Genomic DNA, 13,917 nt, shown 5'->3' with positions numbered 1-13,917 from the left:
AAGCAATAAAAACTGATGCCGAGTTTTGCAGAGGATGCAGAGCAGCTGAAGCTCTGGTTCGCTGCTGGTGGGAATGCAAAATAGTACAGACACTTTAGAACACAGTTCGGTGGTTTCTGGTAAAATGAAGTATGCAATTCCACCAAAGTGAAATGAAGTCGTATGGTCACACAAAACCTGTACCAAAGGCTGACGGCTTTATCTGTAATCATCAAAACCGGAAACGAAAAATTTTTGAGATTTTTTTAGAAGGAAAAAAAGAGAAAAAGAAAAAACAGGAAACAACCCAAATTGGAAATTATCCATTCACCTGTGGAATGGATAAACAAATGGTATATCCATACAAAGGAATGCTACCCAGCAATAAAAAAGAACGGACTGCTGATACCTGCAACAACATGGATGAATCTCAAATGCACTATGCTAAATAGAAAAAAGTCAGATGCAAAGGCTACTACTACGTGATTCCATTTATATGACGCTTTGGAAAGATGGGTGGGCAAACCATGGTCTGTGGGCCAAATGTGGCCTGCTGTGTTTCTGTATGGCCTATAAGCTAATAATGGCTTTTACATTCTGAAATGGTTGAAAACAAGGCAAAAGATTTCATGACACATTAAAATTATATAAAATTTAAATTTCAGTGTCCAGAAATAAAGTTTTCTTGAGGTACAGCCAAGCTCATTCCTGTATGTGTTGACTGTGGCTGCTTTTGAACTACAACAGCAGAGTTGACTAGTTATGACAGAGATTATGTAGCCCATAAAACTTCAAGTATTTTCAACATGGCCCTTTCCAGAAGAATGTCTGCTGACTCCTCCTCTGGGGGCAGAGAATAGCTAGATCAGTGGCTGCCAAGGTAAAGGGTAGGAAGGAGTTTAACCATGAGGGAATTTGGGGGAGGTGACAGAACTGTTGTATCTTAATTGTGGTGGTGGTTACATGACTCTGCATCTGTCAAAACTCAGAACTGTACACCAAAAAGTGGATTTTAAAATATTTTAAAATAAATTTTAAAAACAAGAGGGACAGAAAACATCAGTGATTGATTGCCTGGGGATAAGGGAAGGAACTAACTCCAGGGGTATACAGAGGAATGTTTGGGGTGATGGAACTGTTCTATATATTGATTACACAACCAACAGAATGGACATTAAAGGGTGATTCTACTGGATGAAAATTCGAACTCAGTTGGAAAAAAAAAAAAGGCAAAAGCCAAAATTTACCCTATGTGAAAAAAAATAGGGCTTATGGTTTTCTCTTGTGGACAGTAAAAACAATTACTATGGGTGTAAAGAAAGGAACAGTAAAACGAGACCTTCAATATACAAAATGCTTTATAATTTTTTAAGAAAAACGTGCTTATGCAGAGGTAGTATTTCTTACTGTATTTGATCTAATAATTTGACCTGAAATTTTTCTCCAGGAATAAAAGTATTAGAAAGTGCTCATTTTTGGACCTCCCCGGTGGTCCAGTGGTTAAGACTCTGCGCTCCCACTGCAGGGAGCGTGGGTTCGATCCCTGGTTGGAGAGCTAAGATCCCACATGCCTCACGGCGCCACCAATAAAAAGGAAAAATAAAAAGAAGAAAGTACTCATTTTAAAATTTCACAAATGTTTCCAGATAATAAGAAGGGCATTAGAATAACAGAGGGTTCTAAAACTAGTTTCATAAAACATTTCACTGTAAAAATATATACAGCTTTTAAAAAAGTAAAATTTATTTCTTTAAAGTTAAAAAAAAATGCAGTATTTGGACATATACAAAGCCATAAATTTTCTTCAAATACGAAAATTCAGATGTACCAGAGACTACACATTTAGCTAAAACGGGATCTAGCTGTTCACAAGAACGAATTTCAAAATATACATATGTGAATTTACACACTGATATTTAGAAGTTCTTCAAAATCTATCTGTAAACTAGAAAGTTAAGCAAAGTTGTCTTTGCCTCTATAGCTTACAGCTGCAGGCTGGCTGTGTCTCACGGTACGCAGCCCCTTCTTGGTCCTCTCCCACTCCAGCTGCAGTGTGGGCCTGGGGAAGAGAAGCTGCTGTCTGTGTTCCTTTCCTTTGGGCTATTTATGGCAGAGGTACATTATGCTTGGTCTCAGCCAGGAAAGAACATCATGTACGTGAAGTCTCTGAAGCGTGAACAGACTAATGCCTGCTCCAGAGCAAAGGTGCTGATCCATGAGGGTCCTCACCAGGCTGATCTCTAAAGCACTTCTTTCTGCTTTAGGATTCTGCTTCATCGTCATCAGTCTCATCGTTGTTGTCATTCTCCTCCTCCTCCTCCTCCTCTTCTTCCCTCTTCTCTTTAAGCGTTTTCAGATATTTACTAGCTAAAATCTTCTTTGGTAATATATCTTAAAAACATAAAGCTAACATCAGCAATGCAAATTTCAAACGTGCTAGTTCCTGCTATGACCTCTAAAACAGGTTCCAAGCCAAGTCAAAATTCAGACTACATAGCAGGAAACCAGCACTGCCTCTGGACGAAGGCTCAACACCTGTATCTATTCCAGTGGCTGCAAACCACACTCTGCTCTGTGCTGGCACCCACTAGGAGCAGCCCTGCCCGACCCACCTGACACAGCGGCTGGCCCCAAGGGTCACTGGACGCTCTTTTGTAGCTGTGGTGCGCACAGCCTGTTCCACAGCAACAACTATGGGTTTCTGCTTCCCCAGCCAAGTAAGGACGAGTCTGAGGGGGTGGGCTGCCCGGCTCCCACACCCACCCAGACAGCCCCGTGCATGTGCCAACTTAATTCCTGCTCTAGGTGAACTGCATTACAAACATGCTCCACTAAACAAAACTAAAACTCTCGCCCCATGCCAGGTAAGCTCTGACACCTGGAGACAGCAGCAAAATGTCATTTTCAGTGAAAGCAGAAAAAGAGCAGGGAAAAAGCTGTTTTTTAACCAGAATGTTTCAAAGGCTAAGTACCTGCAAGAAACTGAAACGTTTCCGATTCCTCTGCGGTATCTGATAAATCGCTGTAAGTGAGTGCTTTCTTTTCTTTTCCACTGCCGTGTCTGTAGGAATAGGTGGCGAGATATTGAACAAATAGTTCCTAAAACAAAATGAGAAAGTTAAGGTGAAAGGTGTGCTTTGAAAATTTACCACAGACCTTACTTTTCAATTACATTAAGTTTAGATGATTTCAGATTATCTTGGTTCATCGAATTGCAGAAAATCACTGGAGAAAGGAGACATACGAGGTCGGAAAGAAAGCAAGGCTGAATTAAAATTGGCAGGGCAGCAGGAATTTCCCGAAAGTTTATTTATTTTGTTTGTTTGTTTGCGGAACGCGGGCCTCTCACTCTTGTGGCCTCTCCCGTTGCGGAGCGCAGGCTCCGGACGCGCAGGCTCAGCGGCCATGGCTCACGGGCCCAGCCGCTCCGCGGCGTGTGGGATCTTCCCGGACCGGGGCACGAACCCGCGCCCCCTGCATCGGCAGGCGGACTCCCAACCACTGCGCCACCAGGGAAGCCCTTGAAAGTTTATTTTAGATTTCTAACTTACGAAAAATATTTAAAAGCCATACAACAAGGAATCGTGTTTGTTTGATGCCCAATCTCTAGTTAGAAGGGTTGGCAAGAGACCATCCAAAAATTCTATGCCAGGAACAGACTTTTAGTCTTGTATTTGACTACACTGTGTCTAAGGTGGTCCGCCGACAACTGTAACAGTCACTAGCTTAAAGGTAAAAAATGGTCAGCTTGCCATTCTGCCCGGATACCTTTCCGAGGGCAGCCCACCTGAGCTGAGCCCCTCTCTGTTCTACTTTAACTCCATCGAAGTTAGTCAAGAAGGGAATAAGAAGTGCCTGCAAATCTCTTAATTCCTTAAGACCTACAGAAAGAAACTGTACAGCTATCCCAAGACCATATGATTCCCCCCCCTCCCTTAGCTCTGACCAACTCACCGCACCGGACACCGTCTACCGTCTACCGAACTAGGCGGCCTGGGAAACAGACTCGAAGGGAAGTTAAAGCAAGTGAGGGAGACTGCGGCAGAAACCTGGCCCAGGATAAGAACGGGAAGGTCTGGCCTACCTAGACCAAATTAAGAGACAAAATCATCTATCTGGACCTAGGAGGGGGCTAAAACTGAGGTCCCCGAAATTACTTCAATTGTGGCCCAGGAGACTGGGAGAGGGTGGGCGAGCGGCTGGGCCGGGTCGTACCTCCTGAAGGAGCCGCCGGCCCTCTCAATGAACCGTTTTGAGCAGCTGGGGCCCAAAGCCGCGAAACTGGCCGGAAGCGACAAAAGGAGAGGCTTTGGGGCCCGGAGTACGGTGACTGGAAAAGGAGGAGGAGACACCAAAGAAGGCCCGCGCGCCTCCACGCTACCGCCCAAGCCAAACCCGCGCGAGGAAGGCAGGGAGCGGAGTGGGCGTGGCGACCAGCGCGCGAGGGAGGGCGGGAGCGGAGTGGGCGGGGAGACGGGCGCGCGAGGGAGGGCGGGAGCGGGGTGGGCGGGGAGACGGGCGCGCGAGGGAGGGCGGGAGCGTAGTGGGCGGGGAGACGGGCGCGCGAGGCGCCGGATGGGTGGGGCGAAGAGCGCGCGCGGGAGCTGGGGCGCGCGCGGCGTGGGAGGGGAGTGAGGCGGCTCTCAAAAGGGCGCGCGCGCGCACGCGAAGGGGACTGGGCAGCTCCGCGGGGCCCGGCGGGGCGCGATGGTTCCGGGTGGGCCCCACCGCCGCCCCGCGCTCCTCACTCCTCCCCGCGCTGCCCGCCTCACCGTGGCCTTGGCCGTGAGCACCAGCGCCTCCTGGTTGATGCTGGACACCTCGGGGGAGCTCTTCATGATGACCCGGATGCGGGACAGGGGCAGCGACACCAGCCGCTGCTCGCCGCACTTCTCCTTGCCCACGACCACGTCCGCCATCTCTGCGCCCCGCCCCCGCAGCGGCAGCCCCTACCCGCCGCGAGGTGGCCGGCCTACACGGTCGGTGCGGGAGCGGCGTCCCGCTGCCCCGTGGGAGTTGTAGTGTCGGGAGGCGCGGCCGCGGGACGGACTACAAGGCCCGTGATGCCGCGCGACTCCGAGGCTGTGCAGATGGAGCGGAAGGGCGGCCAGCAGATTCGGCGGGGCGGGGCGGGGGTGGGGGGCGACCGTGGGTGGAAATTCTACCTGTGTGATGCTGAGAAGTACCATGAAGGAAAACAAAGCAGTGTAAGAAGATAGAAACCGGGTCAGTAAAGGAGAAGGCTGGGCAGCGAAGAGAGAAAAGAGCCCTGTTTATGAGAAAGCGCTTTGCCGGGGGAAAGGAGCGACAGGCAAAGGCCTTTCAAGAAGCTCAAAATGACCGCTGTGTGGACCAGGTGTGCTAGGTGAAGTCTGAGAGGTAGCCAGGGACTGAGGTCCTGTTGAATTTTATTCTAAGAAAAATGGGAAGCATCAGAGGGATGTTGGGCTGTGTCTTAAGTTTTCGAAAGATCCCTCTGGCTGCTCAGTGTGAATAGACCAGAGGGGAGTCGTGAGGATAGGGAGGTTGTAAGGGTGGAAGCAAAGAGATTGTAGAGTAGAAGGTGATTGCAGGTGATGAATTGGATGCCAGTGTGGCTAAGGCGAAATGAGCTAGGAGAAGAATGATGAGAAGTAGCCATGGGCCAGACCAGATAGGGCCTTGTACGTCATGGAATTCTTTCCCAGAGAGTTGGGAGGCCTGGGGAAGAATAAGGTGGTCCCACTTAAGTTTTACAAGGAATACTCAGGTTGCCGTGTGTGAATAGACCGGAGAGGGGTGAGAACGGAGGCGGGCAGAGAGTGCAGTCAGGAAGCTGTAACGGGGATGGAGGCAGACGATGGGTTAGACTACAGTGGAGGTGGTAGAAGTAGGGTAGGATTGGGGATCTAGTTTGTAGAGCCAACGGTTATCGACGAAAATTCAATTAACTATCAAGTTAAGAAAAAAAAAGGGATTTTATTCGAGCCAAACTGAGGATTATCACCTGGGAAGCAGATTATCAGAAAGTTCTGAGAGCTCTTCCTCCCGTTAGAAGTCGAAGGTATAGTCTGTACATTTTTGAGACAACGGATCGTACAACAAAATGACGTACTGATGTTTCACTTAAAGTTCACCAAGGATACATAGACCAGGTAAGCACGTACAAAGTGGGCAGCAAGTCACCATGACCCCCTACAGAGCTGGGAAATAACAATGTTCTTGTAAGAAGTTACGTTGCTAGCGTCAGAAGAAAGAAAAAAAAATTGATCTTTATGGTTGAGCAGGCACTGCCATCTTTGAGGAGCGCTAACGCGTAGCGCTAACGCAGATGCATACTGCACATTAGGGAGAGAGGGACGAGGCCCAAACAAACAGAATTTTATGATGAATTTTTTTCGTTGTCCTTCCCTAAAATAGAAATTTTATTTCATCAGGGTCTTGCTAATGTGATGTGGAGTATGAGTGGAAGGATGGTAGTGCTGTTACTGAGATGGGGAACCCTGCGGGAGGAGCAAATTTAGCAGAGGCGTAGTTTGGAGCAAGTTAAGTCTCAATTGCCTGTGAACCCTCGTGGCAATGTTGAGGAACGAATTGGCTATTCCAGTCTGGCGTTCAGGCTGGAGCAGTGAATTACAAGCCACCCTTGTCTAGGTGGGAATTAAAACCAAGGACCTGAATGAAAGTACCTGGGAGGAGAGTGTGGATAAAGTAGAAAGATCTAAGGACCACGAACTGGGGTACTCCAGCATTCTGAGATGGAGAGGAGAAGGAAAATCCAGCAAAAGAATCTGGGAAGAAGTGGCCATTGAGTAAGAGGAAAACCAAGAGATCGTGTGTCCATAAAGTCAGTCGAAGAAAGTTTTTCTGAAAGGAGAAACTGATCCGCTGGATTGAATACTGCTAGGAGGTGGAATAAAATTGTCCCACCATTCACAACAGCAAGTACTCTCTCTGAACCGCTGTTTCCTCATTTGCAAAGATGAGACAGGAGAGTCGCACCTGTCTCGGGCTTGTTAAAAAGTGTGGACATGCCTGGTACATGAAGATTAAAGTCGTCCCCCCACCCATCCAGCACTGCCTCCCTCACAGGTCATCAGGGAGCATCAAAGGAGCTGAGAGCGAGAAAGCTCTTTGTCAACTGTACAGCACCTTGTCAACTGTACAGCACCCTGCAAAAGCCTAAACCACTCTGTAAAGTCTCAGGGTTCCCGCTGCAAGGTCCTGTCACTCCAGTCAACTTTGATTTCAAAGTTCCTATGAAAGGAGTCTGGAAAATTAAAAATAGATCTTGTTTAACCTTTCTGATTTCCATTTTGTCCATCCCTTAGGTAATGATTACAAAATATAAAATGTGTACTTGCAGAGCGTGTTTCTGCAAGTTTAGTGGGTTCTGAAAATCACTGCTCTTCAGTCTTCCTGAGGAGAGGAGTGAAGGCCAGAGAGCCCAGATGACCCAGATTGCTGACGTTTGTAGTGCCGGAAAAGTTTTCCCATCTACCTTCAGCCGTGATGACCCAGTCGTCTTAGCACCTGCTGTGTGCTTTGTCACTAGAAGGTGAAGGCCGAGAACGCAGGGACAGTGTCATCTTCACCGTTGTGACCTCAGGTCTTGGTCCAGTAGCACCCAGTACGTGTCAGGCACTTCTAGGCACAAAGGAAAGGTACAGGCAGCGAGCAAGACAGCTATGGTCCTTGCTGTCACGGAGTGTAGTTTCAAGTACAAGCGAGACGAGAAAAATAGCACCTCCTGTGGTAAGTGCTATGAGGAGACAGACCAGTGCGAGAGTGATAAGACGGCCTTTCTGAAAAAGATTTAAGGTCCGATCTGGAGGACATGCAGAAGGGCTGGGATAAGATGAGCACTCTGAACAGAATAGCCTGTGGGAAAACACCTGAGAAGGAAGACACCTGGGCAAATCTGAGGAATAGAAAGGCCAGTGTGGCTGGAGCTTAAGTGAGTGAGGCAGAGAGCACAGGAGATGTGATGAGCAAGCTGGGCGCCACCCGCTCGGGCAGGCTGGTGAGAAGCTTGGCTTTCGTTCTGAGAGCAATGGAAAGCCACAAGAGGCTTGAAGCAAGAGAGTGGATCTAACGTAAAAGCTCATCCCGCTTGCCGAGGGATGACTGAATGGCACCATGCCCTGTGCAGAGCAGAGATAGAAGGTGCTGCTTCAGCCTCCAGGATTCAGCTCCAAAGCAAAGGAGTGCCTTTCCTCCATAAGCTAGCTGTGCAAGAGGGTCCTTGTGTCCACACGAGAAGCAAGCTGACGTTTTTCAGTCTCTAGATGTTTTGCTGCTCTAGCAGGTTACTGCTTTTTGATCAGGTTTGTCATTCTCTTCTGGCATGTTTGAGAGCAGGATGGGTTAAGCTTAGGAAAGAGGACAGAAGAGGAAGGCTCAGAAAAGAGCCAGAAGAATTCAAGGAGACAAGGAGGGTGAGAAGCTCAGGTTGCGGAACTGCCAGGGCATCTTGTCATTAATCATTTTGAGAAGTAAGGAGTGCGGCGAAGACAAACCTGCGGAAAAGGGGGAAAATGCTCAGCATTCAAAAAAAAAGAAACAAGCTTCGAACCTAAGACAGTGGGAGAATGAAGGAATCGATGATCGTCAGAGCTTCCCTGCACTAGAAAAATCACGGTGCGTTAGCTGGTCATCCTGTGGTTGGTGCACCTACCCATCAGCCCACTTACCCTCACGACATCTCAGGTGTGCCCATTGCTTCTGCTGCCTTCCTTGTTCCCTGCTGGGTGCTGGGAGGCGGGTACCTACACTTCCCAGAATCTTCCACCAGCTGGCTTCTGGTTAGATTCTGCCAGTGGGAGACCCAGGTGAGAGAGTGCAGTTGTGGATGGAGGAGAAGACATCGTTTTACGGTTGTGTGAAGGCATTGGCAGCAGGTGGGGACTCGGGGTGGGGGGGGCGGTGGGGGAGTGTGGCTACAGTGAGTCATCCGCACTGGGTGGGGGGCGTCTGCGGGGAGTGTGGGCCCAGCCCCCAGCCAGGAGTAGTAGCAGCGTCCTGAGCTCTGAGCAGCATCTCGGCACCGGCTCCCTTGTGCTCCTGCAGCTCTTCCACACCCTTGAAGTCAATCCTCAGCATTAAACCCCTCTCTGTTTGAACTATCTAAAGAAGTTTCTGCTCTCCTGGTTGAATGTTGAAACACATGTACTTGGTCCCAGGAAACAGACCCACGAAAATGGGAATCTGGGGCTGGTTATCTGATCTGGTTGTGCTGGTGCAGGGATGACCTCCCTGGCAGCATGCCCTGGCCAAACAGCCACTTAAGTTGTCACCAGCCATTGCCTGGATGGACGGCTCGCTGAAGACAAGGCTGCCCCAAGTCGGTGGAGCCTTGTGGGATGGGCTTCTCGTGAGGCTGAGAGAGAGTTCAGAAAGAAAATTGAAAGCTCGGACTATAAATTCTCAGATCAAGCCCTAAGCCGTTCCTTATCTTTTTTTTTTTTTTAAGGAATTTTGCCATTTTTTTTATAAAGTTTTATTTATTTATTTATGGCTGTGTTGGGTCTTCGTTTCTGTGCGAGGGCTTTCTCTAGTTGCGGCAAGTGGGGGCCACTCCTCATTGCGGTGCGCGGGCCTCTCACTATTGCGGCCTCTCTTGTTGCGGAGCACAGGCTCCAGACGTGCAGGCTCAGTAGTTGTGGCTCACGGGCCTAGTTGCTCCGCGGCATGGGGGATCTTCCCAGACCAGGGCTCGAACCCGTGTCCCCTGCAATGGTAGGCAGACTCTCAACCACTGCGCCACCAGGGAAGCCCCCGTTCCTTATCTTCTGTAGCCTCAGGGCTAATGGGGCTAAAGGTCACACCTGCCTTTAATCCTACCTGAGGCATAATTATGACAGAACTTGAATTCACAGCTTCACCTGGGCTTTTCTGTGAAGTTAGGCTGTTTATTGGGAAGAGAGGGGTCCTGAGAATTAGAAAAGGGATGGTTGGGAGGATACAGGCAAACATTTAACCCCCTGTCCCTCTGAGCCTCTTTGTCAGTGGAAATAGCCCCCTGCCTGCCTGAGATCAGTCTTCTCCTGCTTGAAGTCCTATTAATGAGCTCATCTGTGCTTACCTGGCAACAGGGATGCTGAGTCTTCTCAAGACTCACCCCCTCATTAACTCCAATCCATAACCGGAGTCAGATCCCAGCATGCCCCAGGGAAGCAACAGCAAAGCCCGATTTAGGAGATGTTCACACAGTGAAAGAATTGCAGCATTCATGCATTTATCATCAGAAACTTGGGGAGTGTGAGGTGAATGGATTCTAACGGCACCAGTCCAGGTGGGCAGAGTTTAATGTAGGTTTGGGCTGAATTTATCAATATGGCCGATTTACCAGAGATTCTGGATTCGGTGTGTGTTCGCTCCAGCAGCTAGGAGGGGCTTGATCAGTTTGCTTAGCTAAGCCGGTGGAGTGAGGTTTGGAGTGACCTGCGCTGGTGGCTCTCTGACTTTTAAATACTACTTGAACATCATCTCAGTGTGCTGCTCTGACCCATTCACGAGATAACTCTGCAGTTCTAGGCCAGGGTGTCTTTGGTAAGAAGTTCTGGCAGATCCCAATAACAGAGTCATAGCACAGACTCTCAGGGGCTTGGAGCAAAGATATATCTTCTGCAAATAACTATTCTCCATTTGAACCACAGCTCCAGATTTTCTGCTGGACACTGGTAGAGACCAAATGCCAGACCCCACGTGAGTGTGTGAGCTGAGCTGGGTGTGACGTGCTCCACCGAGCCACATGCCACACTCCACCATCGCGGGGAGGTCGATGTGGACGATGCTATCAGCCTTGCGCAGGTCCCTGAAGCACAAGTAAGTCACATGAACAGGTGGCTGAGACTCCCAGGACACCTGCTCCATCCCCCCACACCCCACAACAATGGCCTCAGTGGACTGTGTGGGCAGAAGAGTGAAGAAGGAAGACGCAGACCCAGTTAATAGGTTGCTTTGTAAATATGCTGGCACCACGCAGACGTGGAATGCCGTGCAAAACAGCTTCCCCCAGTGTGCCCGAAAGGTAGAGGTGAAGGGGTTCCCCCAGAAGGCCACCTGCCTGGGCGGAGAGAAAGCCAGAGGTCCAGGATCTACAGCAGTGCAGGGGCAGCAGCTATCAGATGGTCTGGGAACTTGGAAAGAACAAGATTGGAGGCTTAAAGACAAAAAGGTCTGGGGAAGGGGTTTGTGGATGAACTTCTCAGAATGAGGAGAGATGTGAGGGGAGGTGTAGCCCGTGTCCATACTCACCAAAGGGCTCCTACACGGGAGGCCTTTAATAAACAAGTGGCAGGATGCCTGTCTTGTACACGTCATTTGTTCTCTTTCTCCAGCCACCCTCTGGCACTACCCAGGGCTTGCTCTATTGAGCTTATGTGTAGTGGCCGTGGCCACATCTGGTGCTGATGCAGCAAGGATGTCATCAGAGACCTTGGGTCTTTCCACCTTTCTGCTCTGTCATTCTTGGCATGTTGGTTTTAGGCCTCATGCTTGTTGCCTCATGGTTCCAAAAAGGCCACTGCTGTTCCGGGCTTCATCACTGCATTAGACAGGAACAAGGGGAAAGGGCAAAAGGCTCTTTCCTCATTAGGTCTCAAGCCTTTGTCTTTTTACTAAGGAAGGGGCGATCTCCTTAGCAGTCTTCCCCTTACATCTCATTTGTCAGAATTGGGACCTGAGACCAATTACTGGCCAAAGGGAATGAGACTGCTAGGATTGCTTTATACCAATTAAGATTTATGCCCTGGGGCTATCTTCCTGAGATCAAAGGGTATCTGATCCCTACTGACAAAAATTGAGGGGGTGGGAGGTGAGGTTTGAGGCAGGGAATGGTTGTAGGTTAGACAATGACCAGTACCCGCCAAAGTTGCCAACATTTAAAATTCTGGAGATTTCACTTATAAATCTAACTGGAAGAGTGGGAGGGGCAGACAACATGACCCCACATTGCCTCATGGCAAAGCTGGCTGTCCGTCGTTAGATGAGTCAGGTGCTCTTGGGTTGGCCACCGTCCCCACCACTCTCTATCACTCACCTGTCTGCTTCACCATTTCCACTGCCTGCTTGGCTCCTGTGAACATTTGAGTTTGTGACCCCCGACTTAGGACGTTGTTTTAGAAAGATCTGTTTACTTGTGTGTTTATCCCACTGGGCTGGCACAGTGTTTAGCATGTAAGATGTAAATAAGGCCAAAAAAAAGAAGCCCTTCCTAATAAGCCAAGCTATCACATTACATGAGAGGAGTGGTAAAGGCTTTGCCATCACAAAGACCTAAATTACTAAATTACTAGCTCCCGCAGTCTGACTCTCTTGTTTCTCATCTGTAAGATGAGGCTAATCACATCAGCTCCCCAGCATCACTGAGAAGCTTATATGGTATAAAGTTTATATGCATATAAAGCCCCAGGCAAAAAACATAGAAGTTCCCTGTTCCTTCTCCAGGAAGGAGGAATAACCAAAGTTGAAATGAATTTGGGATGGAATTCGGAAGGGAGATTTTTAAGAGCTGAGGCTACCTCTTACTAGATTTGCATGGCTAGAAGTGCTTAATAAATATTTTATAATGATAATAACGATCATTTAGCTCAATAGAATGTAGTTATACAAATTGTAAAAATATAATTATGCCAGGTTGTCATAGATAATGGCCAGAATACAGGGATAATGTGGGCAAACCAGAGCCCACCGTGGTGATGACTGCCGGCAGGCAGGCAGCTTGCAGAGATTTTCATGTGGGGAGTGGAAGGGGAGGGGCTGGCATCTGGTGGGGGGAGCAATCTGGGCCAAGGGGAAAGGTTTCCGGGAGCCACACTGTATAGAGCCTTAGGGTCCAGGTTGGAGTAGTGGGAAGTCATTGGAGAGTTTTCAGTGGAAAAGTGACAGATGAGAGCTGATACATGATTTTTTTGGATAAATTTTTTATTATGGCAAAATATAACAAAATTTATCTTTTGAACCATTTTTAAGTGAACAGTTCAGTAGCATTAAGTACATTCACACTGCAGTGCGGCCATCACCACCATCCACCTCCAGCACTTTTTCATCTTCCCAAAGTGAAACTCTGGCCCCATGAAACACTAACCCCTCCTCTCCTCCCCTCCCCCAGCCCCAGGCCCCACCCTCCTACCTTCTGTCTCTATGAACTTTACTCCAGGTCGCTCATATAAGTGGAATCACACAGCATTTGTCCTCTTGTGACTGGCTTAGCTCACTGAGCATAATGACCTCAAGGTTCATCATGTTGTAGCACATGTCAGAACTTCCTTCCTTTTTTTTTAAAAGGATTTCTTTTTAATTTATTTAATTAATTTATTTATTTTTGGCCACATTGGGTCTTCGTTGCTACGCACGGGCTTTCTCTAGTTGCGGCGAGTGGGGGCTACTCTTTGTTGCAGTGCAGTGGCTTCTCTTGTTGCGGAGCATGGGCCCTAGGTGTGTGGGCTTCAGGAGCTGTGGCACGTGGCCTCAGCAGTTGTGGCTCACGGGCTCCAGAGCTGTGCTCAGTAGTTGTGGCACACGGGCTTAGTTGCTCCACGGCATGTGGGATCTTCCTGGGCCAGGGCTCAAACCCCTGTCCCCTGCATTGGTAGGCAGAGTCTTAACGACTCCGCCACCAGGGAAGTCCTTCCTTCCTTTTTAAGTCTGAATAATATTCCATTGTATGGATGGACCACATTTGGTTTATCCATCCAGCCGTGGGTGCTTGGGTTGCTTGTGCCTTTTGACTATTGTGACTAATGCTGCTATGAACATGGGTGTACAAAGATCTGTTCCACTCTCTGCTTTTAACTGTTGGAGATATACACACACACACACACACACACACACACACACACACACACACACAGACCCAGAAGTGAAGTTGCTGGATCGTATGGTAATTCTGTGTTTAATTTTTTGAGGAACATCCGTAGTTTTTTCCGCACTGGCTGCGCAATATTTATGTTCCCA

At 48.6% G+C, this 13,917-nt stretch overlaps 1 protein-coding gene and 1 long non-coding RNA gene across 2 annotated transcripts; one reads left to right on the top strand and one right to left on the bottom strand.

The window, feature by feature from the left end:
• Window positions 1-1,698: 1,698 nt before the first annotated feature.
• CHRAC1 (chromatin accessibility complex subunit 1) lies at window positions 1,699-4,997 on the bottom strand. Its single transcript, XM_032610331.1, has 3 exons — window positions 4,752-4,997; window positions 2,952-3,078; window positions 1,699-2,370 (listed from the first exon to the last, which is right to left on the bottom strand). Exons 1-3 carry the CDS (start codon window positions 4,896-4,898, stop codon window positions 2,240-2,242), a joined length of 405 nt encoding a protein of 134 aa, XP_032466222.1. The 5' UTR covers window positions 4,899-4,997; the 3' UTR covers window positions 1,699-2,239.
• A 94-nt stretch (window positions 4,998-5,091) lies between these two features.
• LOC116742590 lies at window positions 5,092-11,277 on the top strand. Its single transcript, XR_004346517.1, has 2 exons — window positions 5,092-6,113; window positions 10,617-11,277. It is a non-coding gene; the product is annotated as an uncharacterized LOC116742590 (long non-coding RNA).
• The last annotated feature ends 2,640 nt before the right edge of the window (window positions 11,278-13,917 follow it).

This window comes from Phocoena sinus, chromosome 17, assembly GCF_008692025.1.
Source record: "Phocoena sinus isolate mPhoSin1 chromosome 17, mPhoSin1.pri, whole genome shotgun sequence".
Lineage (NCBI taxonomy): Eukaryota > Metazoa > Chordata > Mammalia > Artiodactyla > Phocoenidae > Phocoena > Phocoena sinus.
Note: the sequence above shows the minus strand (reverse complement) of the source record. Positions and strands in the feature narration are given on the sequence as shown.

Bases quoted from the DNA above. Each gene is read 5' to 3' on its own strand.
- CHRAC1 (XM_032610331.1), bottom strand. From the start codon at position 4,898: ATGGCGGACGTGGTCGTGGGCAAGGAGAAGTGCGGCGAGCAGCGGCTG. The intron at 3,079-4,751 runs GTGAGGCGGGCA...ATTTTGTTTTAG, and splicing joins TGCTCACGGCCAAGGCCACG to GAACTATTTGTTCAATATCT. The intron at 2,371-2,951 runs GTACTTAGCCTT...TATGTTTTTAAG, and splicing joins AACGTTTCAGTTTCTTGCAG to ATATATTACCAAAGAAGATT.